At 45.5% G+C, this 16,009-nt stretch overlaps 1 protein-coding gene across 4 annotated transcripts in view; it reads right to left on the bottom strand.

Moving 5' to 3' along the window:
- Positions 1–2,879: 2,879 nt before the first annotated feature.
- The window catches only part of STXBP2 (syntaxin binding protein 2), a 59,273-nt gene continuing 46,143 nt past the window's right edge, over positions 2,880–16,009 (bottom strand). For all 4 annotated transcript variants that reach the window (XM_053298630.1, XM_053298629.1, XM_053298633.1 and 1 more), the window contains exons 11-19: positions 15,737–15,794; positions 14,975–15,040; positions 11,813–11,893; positions 11,464–11,602; positions 10,937–11,043; positions 10,426–10,521; positions 8,843–8,928; positions 6,337–6,494; positions 2,880–5,535 (exon numbers count right to left, since the gene is read on the bottom strand). In XM_053298630.1, coding sequence (XP_053154605.1) covers positions 5,456–5,535; positions 6,337–6,494; positions 8,843–8,928; positions 10,426–10,521; positions 10,937–11,043; positions 11,464–11,602; positions 11,813–11,893; positions 14,975–15,040; positions 15,737–15,794 — 871 coding nt within the window. In that variant the 3' untranslated portion in view covers positions 2,880–5,455. The remainder of the gene's footprint in view (positions 5,536–6,336; positions 6,495–8,842; positions 8,929–10,425; positions 10,522–10,936; positions 11,044–11,463; positions 11,603–11,812; positions 11,894–14,974; positions 15,041–15,736; positions 15,795–16,009) is intronic.

Here is a 16,009-nt window from a genome sequence, read left to right as displayed (position 1 = left end):
GCCAAGTGAGGAGACAGTAGTTTATGCAGATGTGGTTGGCAAGATGACGTCGAGATGGGGCTATAAGTAGCCAGTTGTCAATGTAGGAAAATATCACAATTTTATTTATTTTTACATTTATATCTTGCTCACCCTGAAGAGTCCAGATCAGGGTACATGGTTTATGTTTATCGTCACAAGTCTGTGCGGTAGGTTAGGCTAAAAGATAGTAGGTTAGGCTAAAAGATAAGAGCAGTGGTGATGGAGAAAGAGAGCAACACTTACCATGTACTTGAAAATGCAGGGTGTGGTGGGCAAGCTGAACAGTAGGACTTTGTATTGGAATGCTTTGGGTCCAAGTGCAAAGCACAAGTACTTCTAGTACTGCTTGGGTCCTTTGGCTATATGGAAGTATGCATTTGTTAGGATGATCATGCAATCCAAGCCCTGGGATAGAGAAGGGAGAGGAAGGTGGGATTCAAGATCATCCCAAACTGGGAAATGACAGGATTTACATCCTGAGCTTGAGGATGAAGCAGAGGTCTCTGCCCTGTTTCAGTGGGATGGGTGTGTATGGTGGGTTACTCTGAATGATGTTGTGAGGGAAGCTTGAGGCCAAATTTGCTTGGCAGCAGAGGATGGCTGACCAAGAGAAGGTTCTTCTTGATGCTATTGCTGCAGCAGTTGAAGAAGAGCTGTGAGAAGAGGCAGAGATTGCATCTACTTGGACAAGGGGCATGGCTTATGGTAAAACTCTTGAGGCTGAGCTTTGGAAAGTGCTGGACAAGGCTCTGCCCAGGCACATAGGTGTGAATGAAATTAGATCACAAAGAAGAATCACATTTTCTCTTCAGCACAGACCATGGGGATTGACAAGATTGCATTCACCACCACATTTGTTTTGTACCAGAGAACACCCTGATCATAGCAAAGAACAGTACCAAATAGAGATCACAGTGCAACACCCTGCCCCCTGCAAAGTATTGGTCCCTTATCCTATTTGGTGACCCCTTGAAAATGTGCAGTCAAGTCCCAAACCTGCTTTACCCTTTTTGATCTAGATGGTGGCTGTAGGTTCCAATAGAAGTTGACCACTTGATAAGCTGGGAATGCAATGACAAAACCTGTTCTATCTAATGAGCACCAAGTAAAATGGAAAGTGCAGAAGATCCCAACAAGGGAAGGGAAATACTCTTTGCTACTTCTCTCTTGGGGGCAAAGTCCATTTCTCACACAAACTTTCAGTTCCCAGGCAGCAACAGGAAATAGCATGGCTAATGACATGGCAGCTTATTGATGTCAGATACCTCAGCTGATTGCTTATCAGCGGGTGAGTAGGGGCCCATCAGTGATCTATCATCAGTCTCTGTTCAAAAGCAGAGTTATGCCAGATCATAGTTTCCCCCACTACCAAATTACTAGAAGAAATAATAAATAAAATGCAAAACAAGCATATATATGTAAAAATGCCAAATTTGCTTGATTTACAGGGAACTTAGCTTTCTTTAGATGTGGAATATGGGTTACCTTGCTACAGAGCTTTGTTTTAAGTATATACACACTTCTAGCCCATGATGCTTCAAGAAGTATTTCACACAGTAAAAAAACCCAGAACCTTTCAAGTAACATAGGGATGGCATGGTGTGTACCATACTAATGAACTGATGTGGCTTTCAGCGATACGATACATTTGTATGGAAGCCAAAGTGGCCCTGAATTCTCTGGTGCAGCTTGGAACTCTGTTTTCTAAATCTCTGTACAACAGCTTTGCCTCTTTGGGATTCCCGTGCAGAATGTGATGGACTGTGCAGCTGTGGGCGAATGGGTCTAGAAGTCATGTCAATGACAACCACAGTTCTGAAATCTTAACAGCAGGCAAGGTGATTGCGGGGAAAGTTGTTCCTTAGAGACAGACAAAGTCTGCTGCATCTCATTATTTCCTCCGTAGCAGCAAGACAAGAGCCAGGTGAGGCGGATGCTCTGAGGGAGGATTGGCGATACAATGGAAAGTGCCTTATACCCTGGACATGCAAGCATGTTCTGAAGCAACAGATGGAATGGAATACTGAACATTTGTCAGCCAGTTTCCAATGGATTGTTATTTTACAACACAGCGTGGGGAGGACCCTGCGTTTTTGTTCCACAGAAGAATAGAATGGTTATGCTTTGAACCATATGAAGTCCTCATGAACAGTCTTAGCCCAGCTTTTAGTTGATCGAGTCACTGGGCCTGCACAATGAAGTCTAAGATATTTCCAGAAACAGAGCCCCTTTAGTCCCAATTGGGGAGAATTGAAAAGTAGCTCCTGCTCTGGATTCTGCAGCTGCAAGGGACCTCGGGGGGGGGGGGGGGGTTGGGAAAAGAAGCTGCCCTCAAGATCTCATTGGCCTCTGTAGCTCCTGCGCAGCATGACTAGGCCCCAGTCCATTCAGGCACGAGCAACTCTTAAGTGAACATTAGTACTAATTCATCACCCCCAATCCACTAACCCACCCACATGGCAGCTGCTGTACAGCAATTATCCAAATGGATATTAATTGCAGATGATAATTCCCAAGCAGGGATCAGGACTAAAAGCTCCACACACAGCAGATTGGGCTGGGGGTGTCCAAGGTAGTTCTGGAGCATCATGTAAACATGCCTTAGTAGGCTACTAAGTAGTAGGGTCCTGACCCCTTTCATCACAGCCAGCCAGCAGGTAAACAGCCACTGGATAGCTCACATATCTAAAAAGGAAGCCAGCTCCAAGTACTAGAAGGAAGGTGGAATCCAGCATGCAGAAACAAATTCACACATTACACAACAGAAAAACCAGCTTTGCTGCCGAGTGCACACGCCATATGCCGTCACAGCTAATCCTAGCTAGTGGATGTTACAAATGCAATACACATTTAGAATATTCACACCAAAGATTTAATATATATCACAACAATGTAATGTTTGATACAGCCTTTAAAAATACTCCAGTATTTAACTCTCATTTTTCTTAGTTTATTCAGAATTCCAAAATTTACATAATAAAAATGACTGCTGTGTCTACATCAATATTACACTAGTTTTCTACAAATGCATGCCTATTGGCGACATACACATATCATTAAATACCCAATATATGCATGTATATTTTAAATGTTTGCTTGAGAAAACATCAGTGTAACACTGGTCTACATGCAGCAATTGTGTTTGCTGCATAAAGTGTAGAGCGACCCTCCAATGCCTCCAGTCATAGTTCAGGAACTTCTTCCTAGAGTTTCCTAACTTCAAACTATGCTGAAAACAAAATGGCGCTGCTCTCACTTTACATGAAGGAGGGAGATTAATGGAAATAAAAAATGAAGGCCACATGAGTCTGTGACAAAGTTTAAGCACCCCAGTGGAAGCAGATGTTCCCGCAAAAGGTAGGAAGCTGCTGCACATGGCCTACCGCCATGACATCAACAGCAGGTATACATATATTCCGCACAGAAGCAAAGTCATCCATGCAACGAATGACAACAGTGGGGTGCTTGAGTTGTACAGTTCCTGGCTTGGTTATAATCAGCTCGTGGAGTCAGAAACAGGTGAAAGGATGGCCGGCAGCAGACAAATACTTCCACATTTAATTAGCCAGTGACTCCACAATTTGCATCAGTCTCAAGTACCTCTGCAAAAGTAACTTTTGGAATGATTTTCTAAAAGTTATGGTGATCTCACACACCTGTTTATGAACATGGAGTGTCATGGAGTTTTACATCATTTCTTTTGAGGAAATTGTTTGGATTAAGTGCTTGTGTGGAATATGCATTTGATTTTGCGTTCTAGGAAAGTGCACTTCTATGTATGACTTTATGATGTTCTTTGACCAGATGGATTTTGAAAGTTATATTTTTGTCTCTCTTATTTGGGGGGATAGAATTTACCGGAAGAATGCAGTGATTATTGCTGCAATACTAAGCCTTTTGAGAGTTAAATTTGGTATTTTTTGTGCTAGAGAGATTAAATTGCCCTCTATGTTGAGGTTGCATATACGAGAGACCATCTAGAGCAGGCTGCTCAACTTAGGCCCCCCAGCTGTTTTTGGACTACAACTCCCATAATTCCCAGCCACTGTAGCCAATAGCCAGGGATTATGGGAGTTGTAGGCCAACATCTGTAGGAGGGCCAAAGTTTAGCAGGTCTGATCTAGAGCATCATTTCCATAAACTTAAAATACTCTTCCTCAGTTGAGACAGCATGAGGAACTGCTTGCACCTACTGTCAGAAGAGCCCATTTATAACATTAGAATGGGGAAAAACACCTCTGAACTGTTCAACATTCCCAGCGTAAACACATTGTACCTCTCCAAAATATGTCCCTGAGTCTCACACAGTCCTCAGGGATATATTTTTGGGAGGCACAATGGGCTTCAGAGGGAAGGGGAGATTGGGAGAAATTGTTTTTCCCTTGTAGCACTAGTGCAGCCAGTCTGGATGTTAGCTGTTTCATAACACTAGAAGCTGAACTATAGGATTTAGACAATCATGTGGTACAATCCTTCTCCAAATATATCATTGCAAAATGCAGACGAGGAAATTGTATGTCCCCACCACCTGTCAAAAGGTTCTCCACATCAGAGGGAAAGAAAATTTCTCCTTCACATGCTAATTCCCACCCCACATCTTGGGATACATCATCACAGCTGCTGACTTTTTACCACTGCCAAAGTTAAAATTTGGTTTGCAGAACAGATTGTACATGCAATCTTAATTTTCACATTTTATTTTACAGGGGACTAGAATTCTTTAGCAGAGATGGGATTCTTGAGATGCAAGAAGTACATACCACTTTCTGTACAGAGGTCTTAACTGGACTTTCTAAAGAAGCAACACAACCCTTATTTTGTACAAGTTTGTCAGCACAACTGTTAGGTCTGCAATGGTAAGAATCTAGTGATGGCTACTGCTGCTACTGATCCATGCTTTTTCTGAAAAGAATTGTGGATAAATGGTCCCAAATATATATGTAAACTTCATTTTAAAAAATGTCCTTGAGACAAAGAAAGAATGAGGACCTTGGTGAAGTTCAGATAGTTGCAAGGATGTGTATGTAGATGTCAGAAGAGCTTTCCCCCTAGAAATCCCACTTAAGGGAGCAAATAACTGCACAGGTAGATGGAGAGAGGAAATGGTAGAGCATCAAGATTGCTGCCACTCCTCTCCCAGGGAGAAGGCAAGAAAAAGAGGGAAACAGAAAATAAAGTGCAACCAGAAACCGTATCTCAATAAGAGATAAAGAGTTCAATACAGGTGGCTGGGCTCTTGTCTTTGCCCTGGATATTAGACCATGTCCTCCAGTGGCAGGCTCCTTCATAAAAGCTGGCAGAAGGAGAGGCTATGCTGAGGGCCAACAGGAACTAGCAGAGTCATTTTTGTGTGAGAGGACATCCTGTTGAGAAAAACTTTGTGGTTGATAAATAGAATTGTTATCAGAAAGTTTCTTAAGGGTGAGGAGTGATCTTAGGATTTCAATGGAGTCTGCTCAGTCAGATTGCGTACATCTTCTAGGAACTGCTTGGGAGTCAGGATGTGGGATGAGCCTGTATAGCAGAGAGGGGGAAAAAGTTAGCAGGACCCATCAGCCAAAATCTATCCTATGGTTTTGCCATACAGGTCACACTGGCAAGGCAATCAGTTCCACAGGCAAAACACTACATCCCACTCTCATCACCCAATTCACTATTACTAGCTACTTTCCACATGCTGGGCCTCTGGTGAGGAATGCTTTTGTCTCTCTAAAGTGTCCATCTGAGAAAGTAGTTCCTGCAGCTGAAGCTTCAGGAGGGATGTAGCCAACAAGATTCTCAGGCAAACTCCAGCATAATTTGGACAGACACTAGCCTCAAGATCTTCAGGAAAATAAGGGATCTAGTGAAATCCTAAAAAGCCATATCAAGCAAGCTAATATAACATAGGTTGGCCAAAAGCAAAATGGCAGACACTTTAAGTCTGGCTGCCTATACTTAAAGCCAGCCAGCCAGCTCTGTCTTCTCTCCCTAGCCAGAGAACTGCCTCAAGCCCTGAAGAACTGTTCACTTAATATAAATACTGCATCCTCCCGCAGCAGACGTGACTAGAAGAGTGCATGCTCTAGTCCCAAATCATCCCACCCATACTCACATTCTTCCACAGGCGGCAGACCTTTTTGACCAGACTCAAGTGAATGTTCCTCTTCAAGTGCTAAGATGTGCCAGTGAGCAGCCCATGTTACTATATATACACTGGGGCACATCTTTTTTTTCTTTCCCAATGAGTACTGCCCGAATCCTCTCTCTCTCTCAAATGGTTTCTGTGCCAAAGAACTGACTTTGCCTTGGCCATTCCTCCGCCAGCTCACTTACCAATCAGCACCTCCCACTTCCCATCAGTGGCCTCTGTAACCTCATAGGCACAGCGCATCTCTGACATGGTGACTCCGCCCAACACATAGATGATGAGACGGGGTCCTGTCCGGTACTCAGTTGCTGTTTTGGTCTTGTGCCAATGACCAAAGCGGGCACTGTGGGAGGAAGACACATGTGAGCACTGGAGACCAGCTGGAAGGGGACTGGTGTCCTTTTGAACGGCCTGTACTTAGCTTTGTCCCCCATGCTGGGCTTGTTTGGACTGGCTCCCCAAAAAGTCCTGCCCTAGCAACATGCTGCTCCTGTTTCTGAAAATTATTCATGGAAAACTTGCAATATATTACAAATTGGTTAAATACACAATTAAAAGGGTTGGAAGAGAGAGGGAATAAGAGGAAACCCTTTGGTGGCCACCAGTTTGGGGGACCAAACAAGTATACAATTTTTCTGGTTATAGAGGCTTGTGATGTATTACCTCCTCTTAATGAAAATCCTGTAGCTAACCTACACTGACTCAGGTGAGAGCTGGGAGAGCACTTGGAGTGGGCCTGTTGGGTGACAGACATGGGCCCACAAGTGTGGTGGGAAACTCTCTTCAGTACATTCTAGGAGGTCCAGCTCTTGCCTTTAATTTTAGTATTAGGTTCATTGAAATGTATTGTCGCCTTTAATTATTGCCACTACATTTGATCCCCTTTTACTTCAACTGCGCCCCTTTAACATCCAATATTTATTTAATATTTGCTCTGTTTGCTCCTTTTTGAGATACTGCTCCTTAAATATCTTACATTACTTAATACATTTCTGTTTTTTGCTCTCTTTGCACACCAGACTTTATTGTCTAGTATACTTACTCCCTCTTACTATAATTCTCTAACTTCAGGCATTTGTTGCTTTTGTAATATCTGGGAACTACTATTGATATTTCCCAGTGTTTTCTTTCCTTCTTTTTATTAGGGAGATATCTGTTTTAATTATTTCAGGATGGAGTAGGGTGCGTGTGTGGGTTACTCAGTCATCAGTATCTTAGGAAGTGGGGAATATGGCAGCAGAAGACAGGCAGGTCAGGTTAGGAGAGGAGAAAGGGGAAGGGGTCTTCAGTATCTAATCTCCTCTGTCTGCCAGCTAAAGGAACCCAGGCTGCCTTGTCAGCAAACCACCAACCCTGGTTACTGTTTTCACTGCTCCTATTTCATTTTTTTGGGCTCTGTTTTTTATTTTGACTCTGCTAGCCCCCTTGAGGTGCATGAGAAAAGGGGGATATAAATTCCTAACATACACAGAAGGACATACACACAAAGAGCAGGAAAATGCAAACATGGAGAGAGTTGGCTCAGAGAAAGAGCTTTCACAATTGCAGGTAAAGACCTATGGTTCTTCCACGGTGCATTAAGTCCCACATCACAACGGCTATGCACATGTTACATTGTACAAAACATACAGGTGTCTGTACACATATGCCTTGCCTGTTGTGTGAATGAGTGAGGATGTGCTCATTTTAAAAGTCAACATAGGGATGGACTCCTTGAAACCGGACTCCTGACTACAGGCCAGGTGTACTGCCATACATGTGTTGAACACAACGTGAAAATTGCACATGTAGACAGATCAACTGTACAGTGAACACATGTACAGATTATACATACGTTGCATGTAATGTGTGAATATGGCCTATAGCATCATAGTAATATTTGATACAACAGAGCCTACAAAATAGTATCTAGTAGCCATCTAACCCTGCTGTGCAGACTTATGCACAGGGATTCTATTTGTCTCTCCTACTACTTCATGCAAATCCCCAAACCTATCTGGTTTGCATCACAATGTCTTCCTCCAACTCCTGGAGCACTGTCTTGCAGCAGGCATGGTTGGACTACCACTTTTTGATGTACATGCTTTAGAACTGCAACTGACATGGCAGGGCTCTCCAAGAAGGCTTATGAGTACAGATAAGCCACTTCACACAGGAGACCAAGATTCTAGGAATGTGCACGAAATGAGGTTCTTTCCTTCTTTTTATTAGGGAGATATGTGGTTTGGCACCAAACCAGTCTGGCGCCGCCAAGTGGTGAGTGGGACCTTTAAAAGGGAGGCCATGTGTGTGCAGGCACCATGCATGGGTTGTTGTGGGGAGCACTGTCGCAGCAGGAAGCTGCATGGGGTGGCAGAGAGCAGATAAGGACCTGCTCCACTCCCTTTTAAAAAGGTCCCACTCACCGCTCATCGCCCCGTCCCCCGACAGCGCCGAACCTCGGTTCTTGCTCACGCCTAAAAGATTCCTCCTGATGACTGGTTTAGATTGGTTTCCAGCCTTGGTTCCAGAACTACTCTGCATGTTAGCAGTATTCTGTATCATAAGGCTCCTCCTACTCTGCACCCGCCCCCTTCTCCTTTGAAGGAGATTTGACATAGACAACTGGAGTGCAGAGATGCAGGGGGGCCCACACACAGTGGGCAGGGAAAGATAGAGCTAGTTATCACAAATGTTGCCACCTTCACTCACCTCACAGCAGCTTGTGAGCAGGGGGCTGGAGTCGGGCAAGATACATAGGGCCACAGTTTCTTGTCCAGCTTGTCCTCGATGGTATCCTGCCAAAACATGAGCACATTTCTCTTGCAATGCTGGGGACAGATACACTGCATGGATCATTTATACATTCTTCAAACCCAGGCCAAGTGGTAAGGTGAGCCATTCAGTAGTTTCAAGAGCAAAATGATGAGTGGATTCCTCTAGGGAAGCCCCAACACCTTTAGCAAACAGCACAGAAGGTGATACAGGGTGGACTATAAGACATTCTGAACTGGCAGTGTTGATTCACTCTCCATTTCCAGAGTTAGGGACTTGCCAAACTGGTTTATTAATCAAAGATCTCTAATCAGGGGTGGAAGGTACCATCAGAGCTCTCGCCCTCCAAGCACTGATCACAGCCGAACCCTGCTCCTTCCACAATACACTACAGTGCAACTCTGCACTCAGTGGCACACAGGCTGGCTGTACAGGCCTGGACTCAATGACAACATGGTAATGCCTCATAAGAGGGACTTTCAGGTTAATCCTTTGTTGACTTTTTACAGAGGGAGCTTAAGGTTTTGTGCAGCCCAGCTCACAAAGCTACAGGGGAGTTGGTTGGGAGGGTGGATGGGTGAAAGACTCCCTTGATTGGATTAACTATCGCATTGAAGCTGGGTCAACTGGCTGTCCCCAAATCCTCAAGAGGGCAGAACCAACATAAATGGCCAGAGCAACAGAATCTATACCATCAAAGGCAGCCTGCTCCAAGCAACAGAATACAAGCCACAGGCAAATGTAACTCCATGCCCTGTGACATGGAGGGGCCATGGCACAAGTTAAATGGGATCAGCCCTGGAAAATGTCACACAGGGGAGCTCCTAAAATAAGGCTTGGTACTACCTCAGACTGGTGCTTGGGTCCAGGAAAAGGGGAGAACACTCACCTAGCACGGTAGAAATGAGGTCATTTGTGTGGCTTCAAGAGGAAGGCAATACCTTCCTGGTTGACTCAGCCAAGGTTGACTCAGCCTTCCATCCTTCCGAGGTCGGTAAAATGAGTACCCAGAATGTTGGGGGGCAATATGCTAAATCATTGTAAACCGCTTAGAGAGCTTCCAGCTATAAAGCGGTATATAAATGTAAGTGCTATTGCTATTGCTAATACAAGGGCTTAGGTGACTTTGCTGTGAGGCAGCCAACTGCAGTCCCCATCATAAAGTGCTTCCAGAGGGTCCTAGTTTTGAGGGTCATGTGTACAGCTTAAGCACATCTGAAACTCACTAGACCAACAGGAAGGGTACTCCAATGTGCAATGGCCTCCTGTCATGCCACAGGGGCAGCACATGCTGCACCACCCATCTGTACTTCCCTGGGAGCACAGAATGCCCAGAGTTTGGAGTGTGGGGAGAAGAAGAGAGAGGGACAGGTACCTGCATTTACTAGGATGCTTTCAATGCCCCTGGATGTGTGCTACAGAGCCCAACTGGGAGCATGGAACATCTGAAATGCTAAAAGACACGAATGCTGATCTGCTAATTCCCATCTTGGTCCCTACAGATTGAGCAGCTTCAGTACCTCCATGATGTCCTTAAGGACAGGACTCCATCGGGAGAGCTGGTAGGTTGACTCTAGTCGGACTTTCCTCACAGGTTTCAGATGCCCACCAGTGTCCTGTGGGGGAAAAGGAACCAGTAGGAGAATAAGGAGCACTGGAGGATGATGGAGGGGTGGGGAGAAAAGAGATTCAGGGTAGGAATGTCAAAGTCTGCAGGGAAATGGAGTGGCTTACCTAATTGGCTTCAGCTGGTCTGGCCAAAGAGATAGGCAAGAGGCGAAAGAGAAAGAGAACAGATTGAGCAAAGTATGTGTGGGTGGGAGAGAGAGAGGTAGACACAAGGGCAGCTAATCTCTCCCTCAGGAGAGCCACTGTCAACAGGAATAGGAGAAGCTTCCTCTCACACCTCCAAGAAATGCCAAGCCACTCAGTCTGCATGGGCAATAGTACATCTAGGCCTTGGCTCATCCATAAGCATCCTAGGCCCAACTATCTGTATAGCAGGCATGACAAAGAATGAGGAGGAAGTACCTCTGGCATGATGGCGGCCCCCAGACAGTGCATGTTGTAGAGAGTCTCTCTCTCCTGCTGTATGTTGGCGTGCTGGATGAGCTTGGTAAGGTTCTCTTCATTGATGCCTGTGCAGAAGGAATACAGCTGAGAAAGAGCAGTGAAAGGCCCTGTGCCTGACCCCAGGTCACTGGAGCACCTGCCCACTCCTCCAGCAGATGTACACACCCACCCATGTTCTTGTAAGTACAAACATAGAAGGTGTGACACATATCTGTGGTGGTGAGGGTGGTGGGGAGAAGGAATCACAGGCTGCAAGGATAGAAAAAGTCAGGCTCTTGGGTATTAGGACAGGCATGCCACAGCTTTGCTGAGACAGCCACCATTATTTTCACTACCCACCAGGGAGATTCCAGCCAGGTGGGAGTCTTGGAAGGCAGAGAAGTGGACAAGTGGCTACATGAGACCTGCCCTTTCTTTCCTCCTTGGACTGGACATTTACCCCAGCCCTGCAGCTGATGGAAGAAGAGGAAGGGGACAAAGAGTACCATTCTGGAGGAAGATGCAGAGCAGGATGATGCGGATCTTATCGAAGGGCTGCACATTGGGATCCAGGACTGTGGGTACAATAGTCTTCATAGGGTTTTTGACTTTCTCCCCTTCAACATCCATGCCTGTGGCTAGGTCCTGGGGGAGGGGGAAGAAAGCCAGAAGTCCTCCTCTGTTTGGCTGCTCTCAAAGAGTCATAAGGTTGCCTCTCAAGATAACAACAGAGCATTAACCAACCAAGAATAAACTCTATGCCACTGTGTGTATGTGTGGCCCGGGCAAGGCTCTACATCTGTTCAGACTGTCTCTCTTGCTCCCATCTCCACAGGGACTTTTCAACAGTCTCACCTGCTCAACACCACACAGCTTCTCCACTGTGCCCTTGAAGTGATTCATACAGTCTTCAGCCAGGTGCAGATGTGTGGAATACTGCAGGACCAAAAAAAAAGCAGAAGAATGGTAATGAAGCCCTAGCATCTGAAGACCCTACTGAGTGCCCTTTATTGCTTTAGAGCAGGACTACACAACTTTGGCCCTCCTGCAGATGTTGGACTTATCCCATCATCCCTGACAACTGACCACTGTGGATGGGAATTATTGTAGTCCAAAAATAAGTGGGAGGGCCAATGTTGTGCAGCCTCGCTTTAGAGCGTTCACCAGACATTGCTCACACACTCTCACGCCTATCTGTGCAGCCATGAAGGCTAGGAACTTGACTTCCGAAAACAGAGAGAAAATTCGCAGGATGCTGAATTCTGTGCTCATATGACTTTTTCTGCTGTCGTCTGCCATCACACAGAAATAATTCATTTCATGCAGCTGAACAAAAAAGAGGGGTTGCCTGTTAACAAGGCACTGACTCCACTTTTATTCAGAAAGCTCCTCAGCTTCAGCTTGATGCCACCATGCTAACAAAAGGATTGGGGGCCCTGAAGGAGTTCCTGCCAATTATCCAAGGGAAGAAAATGATGAGAAGGGAAGAATGGTGCCAAGCCTTTAACGTGCTGAGAGTCATTATGTTTGCCAAGGTGCTGTAAACATCAAGTTGAGGGTAGAAATTATTCCATGGGTGACCAGGCCAACAGCTTCCGGCCTAAAATGCTAAGTTAAAGTATGTTGTGGTTGCTTCTCCATTTTAATTGCTTTTATGAAAACTATTTGTGAGGCTTTTAAAAACACACACCTAAAAAGCAATATATAATTGCCTAAAATAAGATAAAAACTCATTAGCTAGCACCCTCAAGAGGCCACAACACACAGGGGCAGATCTTATCTATGGGCAAAGTGGACGGCGCCGACCTTAAATTTCTGTCAGGCATGTTGTCGCTGCCTCCATTTTGTGTGCCTACTGCCTCTCTCTGTTGTTCCCTGCTGCTCTTGCCTGCAGCTTGCTGCTGCTTTTAAGAGTTAACAGGGGAGCGACAGTAGCTCCAACATCAAAGAACCAATTAAAAGACCAGGATCTTTTAAAATATTAATAAGGCAGGAGCCAGAAAGCATGCTCACTTTTGTTTTTGCAAAGTGGGTGATCCTAGAACTGCCCTATAAACCAGTCAGAGAGGGACTAAGCTGATTGACTCCTCTGAAAGCCAATCAGAGTGCCCGGAGGGTAGGGAAGTCTTTTTCTTTTACCTACCCAGAAGAATCAAATCATCATTTTGGTTAGAGAGCAGGCAGGCTGGCTGGCTGGCTGTTAGTAAGTCTGATCTTTGTGTTTGTTTGGAGGGAAGGAATGCAACCTCTCCTTCTCTCTTATGCTCTCTAATCTGTATACTAAGCATTATGGCCCATTCTGAAAATGACATGCCATAAAAACACTGGAAGGAACAATTATGGGAGGAGAGCTGGTCTTGTGACAGAAAGCATGAATTGTCCCCTTTGCTAAGCAAAGTCCGCCCTACTTTAATTATGGGAGGCTAATACAGATTTATTTACTTTTCCATGTATAGCCTGTGCTTCCTCCAAGATGCCCGGAGTGGTGCACATGGTTACATTTATCTTCCCAACAGCCCTATGGGGAATGTTATGCTGAGAGATAAGTGACTGTCCCAGAATCACCCAGTGAGTTTCATGGCTGAATGGGGATTTGAATTTGGATTTCCCCAGTCTAGACCAGCACACTAACCACTGTACCACTCTGGCTCAGAGTTCTTTCTTGTTATTTATTAGTAGTGGTATTCATTTTTCAAATAATCAGGCAGACAGAGCTGCTCTGGTGACTTCAGAATGAATTTACTCTCCCCAGAAGCAGCCTTTTGTAGCTGGTCTGCGCTTTTGTATAGTTCTTTTTCTGTAGGTGCTTGTGTTTTGACCCTGCCATGTTAGATACAAACCTACTCACTATTGCAGTCCTGTTAAGCACTTTAATGCTCCTATGTCAGGAGAATGACCTGAAAACAGTGGTACACCAGCTGGTAACGTTCAGGTTGGACTACTGCAATGAGCTCTATGTAGGGCTGCCTTTGTACGTAGTTTGGAAACTTCAGTTAGTGCAAAATGCAGCAGACAGATTGGTCTCTGGGGTATCCTGGAGAGACAACATAATGCCAGTTCTTAAATGGCTGCACTAGCTGCCAATGTGTTTCCAGACAAGGTACAGTGCTGGTTATAACCTTTAAAGCTCTGAATAGCTTAGGTCTGGGTTACCGGAGAGAGCACCTTCCTCTACAACCGGGCTGTTCAACTCTGGCCCTCTTTCAGATGTTGGCCTACAACTCCCATAATCCCTGGCTATTGGCCACTGTGGCTGGGGATCATGGGAGGTATAGTCCCAAAACAGCTGGGGGGCCTAAGTTGAGCAGGCCTGCTCTAAGAGATCCCTACTGCTCATTAAATATCATAAGGAGGGGTCCATCTTCTGGTGCTACCAGTTCATCTGGTAGCGACCTGGGATTGGGCCTTCTCAGTTGTCGCCTCTGGTTTGTGAAACATGCTTTCCGTGGATATAAGAGGATCATCTTCCTTGGAGGCCCTCAGGAGAGTCTTAAAGACCCATCTTTTTAGCCTGGCTTTTAATATCTAGTTTTATTTTTAATCTGCTTAAAATTTTTTTTATTGTAATTGTTTTATTATGTGTTTTTTTTTAAATGTAAACCGCCCTGAGCCACTTTAGGAAGGGTAGTATATAAACTGAATATAATAAATATAAAGCAACTGATATTTTCCATATTTCTCTGTAACTCTGATGATGAGCAATTGAGATTTGTGTGCGGGTTTGTATTTTGAATCACTCGTTACCCACAAATCCACACTATGCCAGTTATTGCAAAGACATCCGCCTAGTCCTGGGTCCACATCTCACTACCTGTGGCTCCACCGACCACCTGCCCTGCCTAGCTTCCCCCCAGTCCCAGGAACCACCAGCCACCACTGGCACCACAGCTGGCAGCCCTCCCTACTCCTCTTCTCCCATGTCCACTGCAGGCTCAACTAGCCCTTTTAACTTCTGCCATTCCCTGTTCCAACCCCCAGAGAAGCAGCAGCCTGCATGGAAGCCCTTGTATCCTTGACCTTGTGCAGCTCTTTCTGGTACTGGGGCATCTTCTTCAAGATCTGAGATAGGTCCTTGATGTTGGCCTGGAATGGAAATAGAGAAATCAGCAAGTGGAAGAACAAAAAAGGAACTGTTTCTGTTCACCTATTCCTCCAACTCAAGAAACCTGCGGGGGTGGGGAATCCTACCTTTAAAAAGCCTGCCCAGGACAACATTCCCAGAGCAGCCAGAAACACTTGGAGCTGCTGCATGAAATGGAACAGAAAGAGGCTCCACAACATGGAGATGCTTCTACCCTGCAATGTCAAGCCAGTTGCTCCAATAGCCTGCTTGCTCTTGTGATCAATGGCAACCCATCTGTCCCCTATGTTAGTGGAGAGCTCTGCTTCGCTCTGCCTAACTCTTCTGACTGAAGGTTTTTACTGTGGGGGAAAATGGCTTTTCATCCAGGTCCAGAGGCTCTCCTTCCTCATGACTTCACGTGTACTACCCTCCACTCTGCTCCTCCCAGGGTCAGACCATTTCCTGCTAACAGCCTCCACACACTGCACGATGTCCCCCACTAAGCCAGGCTCCTCCAGTATTCTTGCCCCCAATACAATGTAGTGCTGAACCTTTGGAGTAGATTCATCCCTCCCCTGCCCCACCAGAGGCATATGACAATGCTGTTACTTGAGCTAAGCAGAGCTGGTCTCAAACTGCCTGGATGGAATGTTGCCTGGGGACCATATGCAAACTGCCCTGGACTCTTGAAGAGAAGAGAAGCCCAGCAGCCTCACCTTGTCTGTAGTAAGTCTCTTGCTCTCACAGAAGGTACGCAGGAGCTCAGTCACTTTCCTGTGGAAGGAAGTCATATTAGGGCCTGCTCTGGAGCAGATTCTCTGGACAACTAAGGCCAAAGAGAAGGCATTAACTCACCAAAGGGGAGACTCTCAGCCCCTACAAGAGAACGGTGCTCCATGCAAACCATAAATAAAAGGGTTCTGAGCAGCTGAAAGAATGTTAAGATGGGTTGGGGAGAGGGAGAGGAAGGCTACATTCCTCCCAGTGAC

The sequence above is a fragment of the Hemicordylus capensis genome, chromosome 2, assembly GCF_027244095.1.
Source record: "Hemicordylus capensis ecotype Gifberg chromosome 2, rHemCap1.1.pri, whole genome shotgun sequence".
Classification (NCBI taxonomy): Eukaryota; Metazoa; Chordata; class Lepidosauria; order Squamata; family Cordylidae; genus Hemicordylus; species Hemicordylus capensis.
The sequence above is the reverse complement of the archived record's forward strand: the minus strand, read 5'-3'. Positions and strand labels throughout refer to the sequence as shown.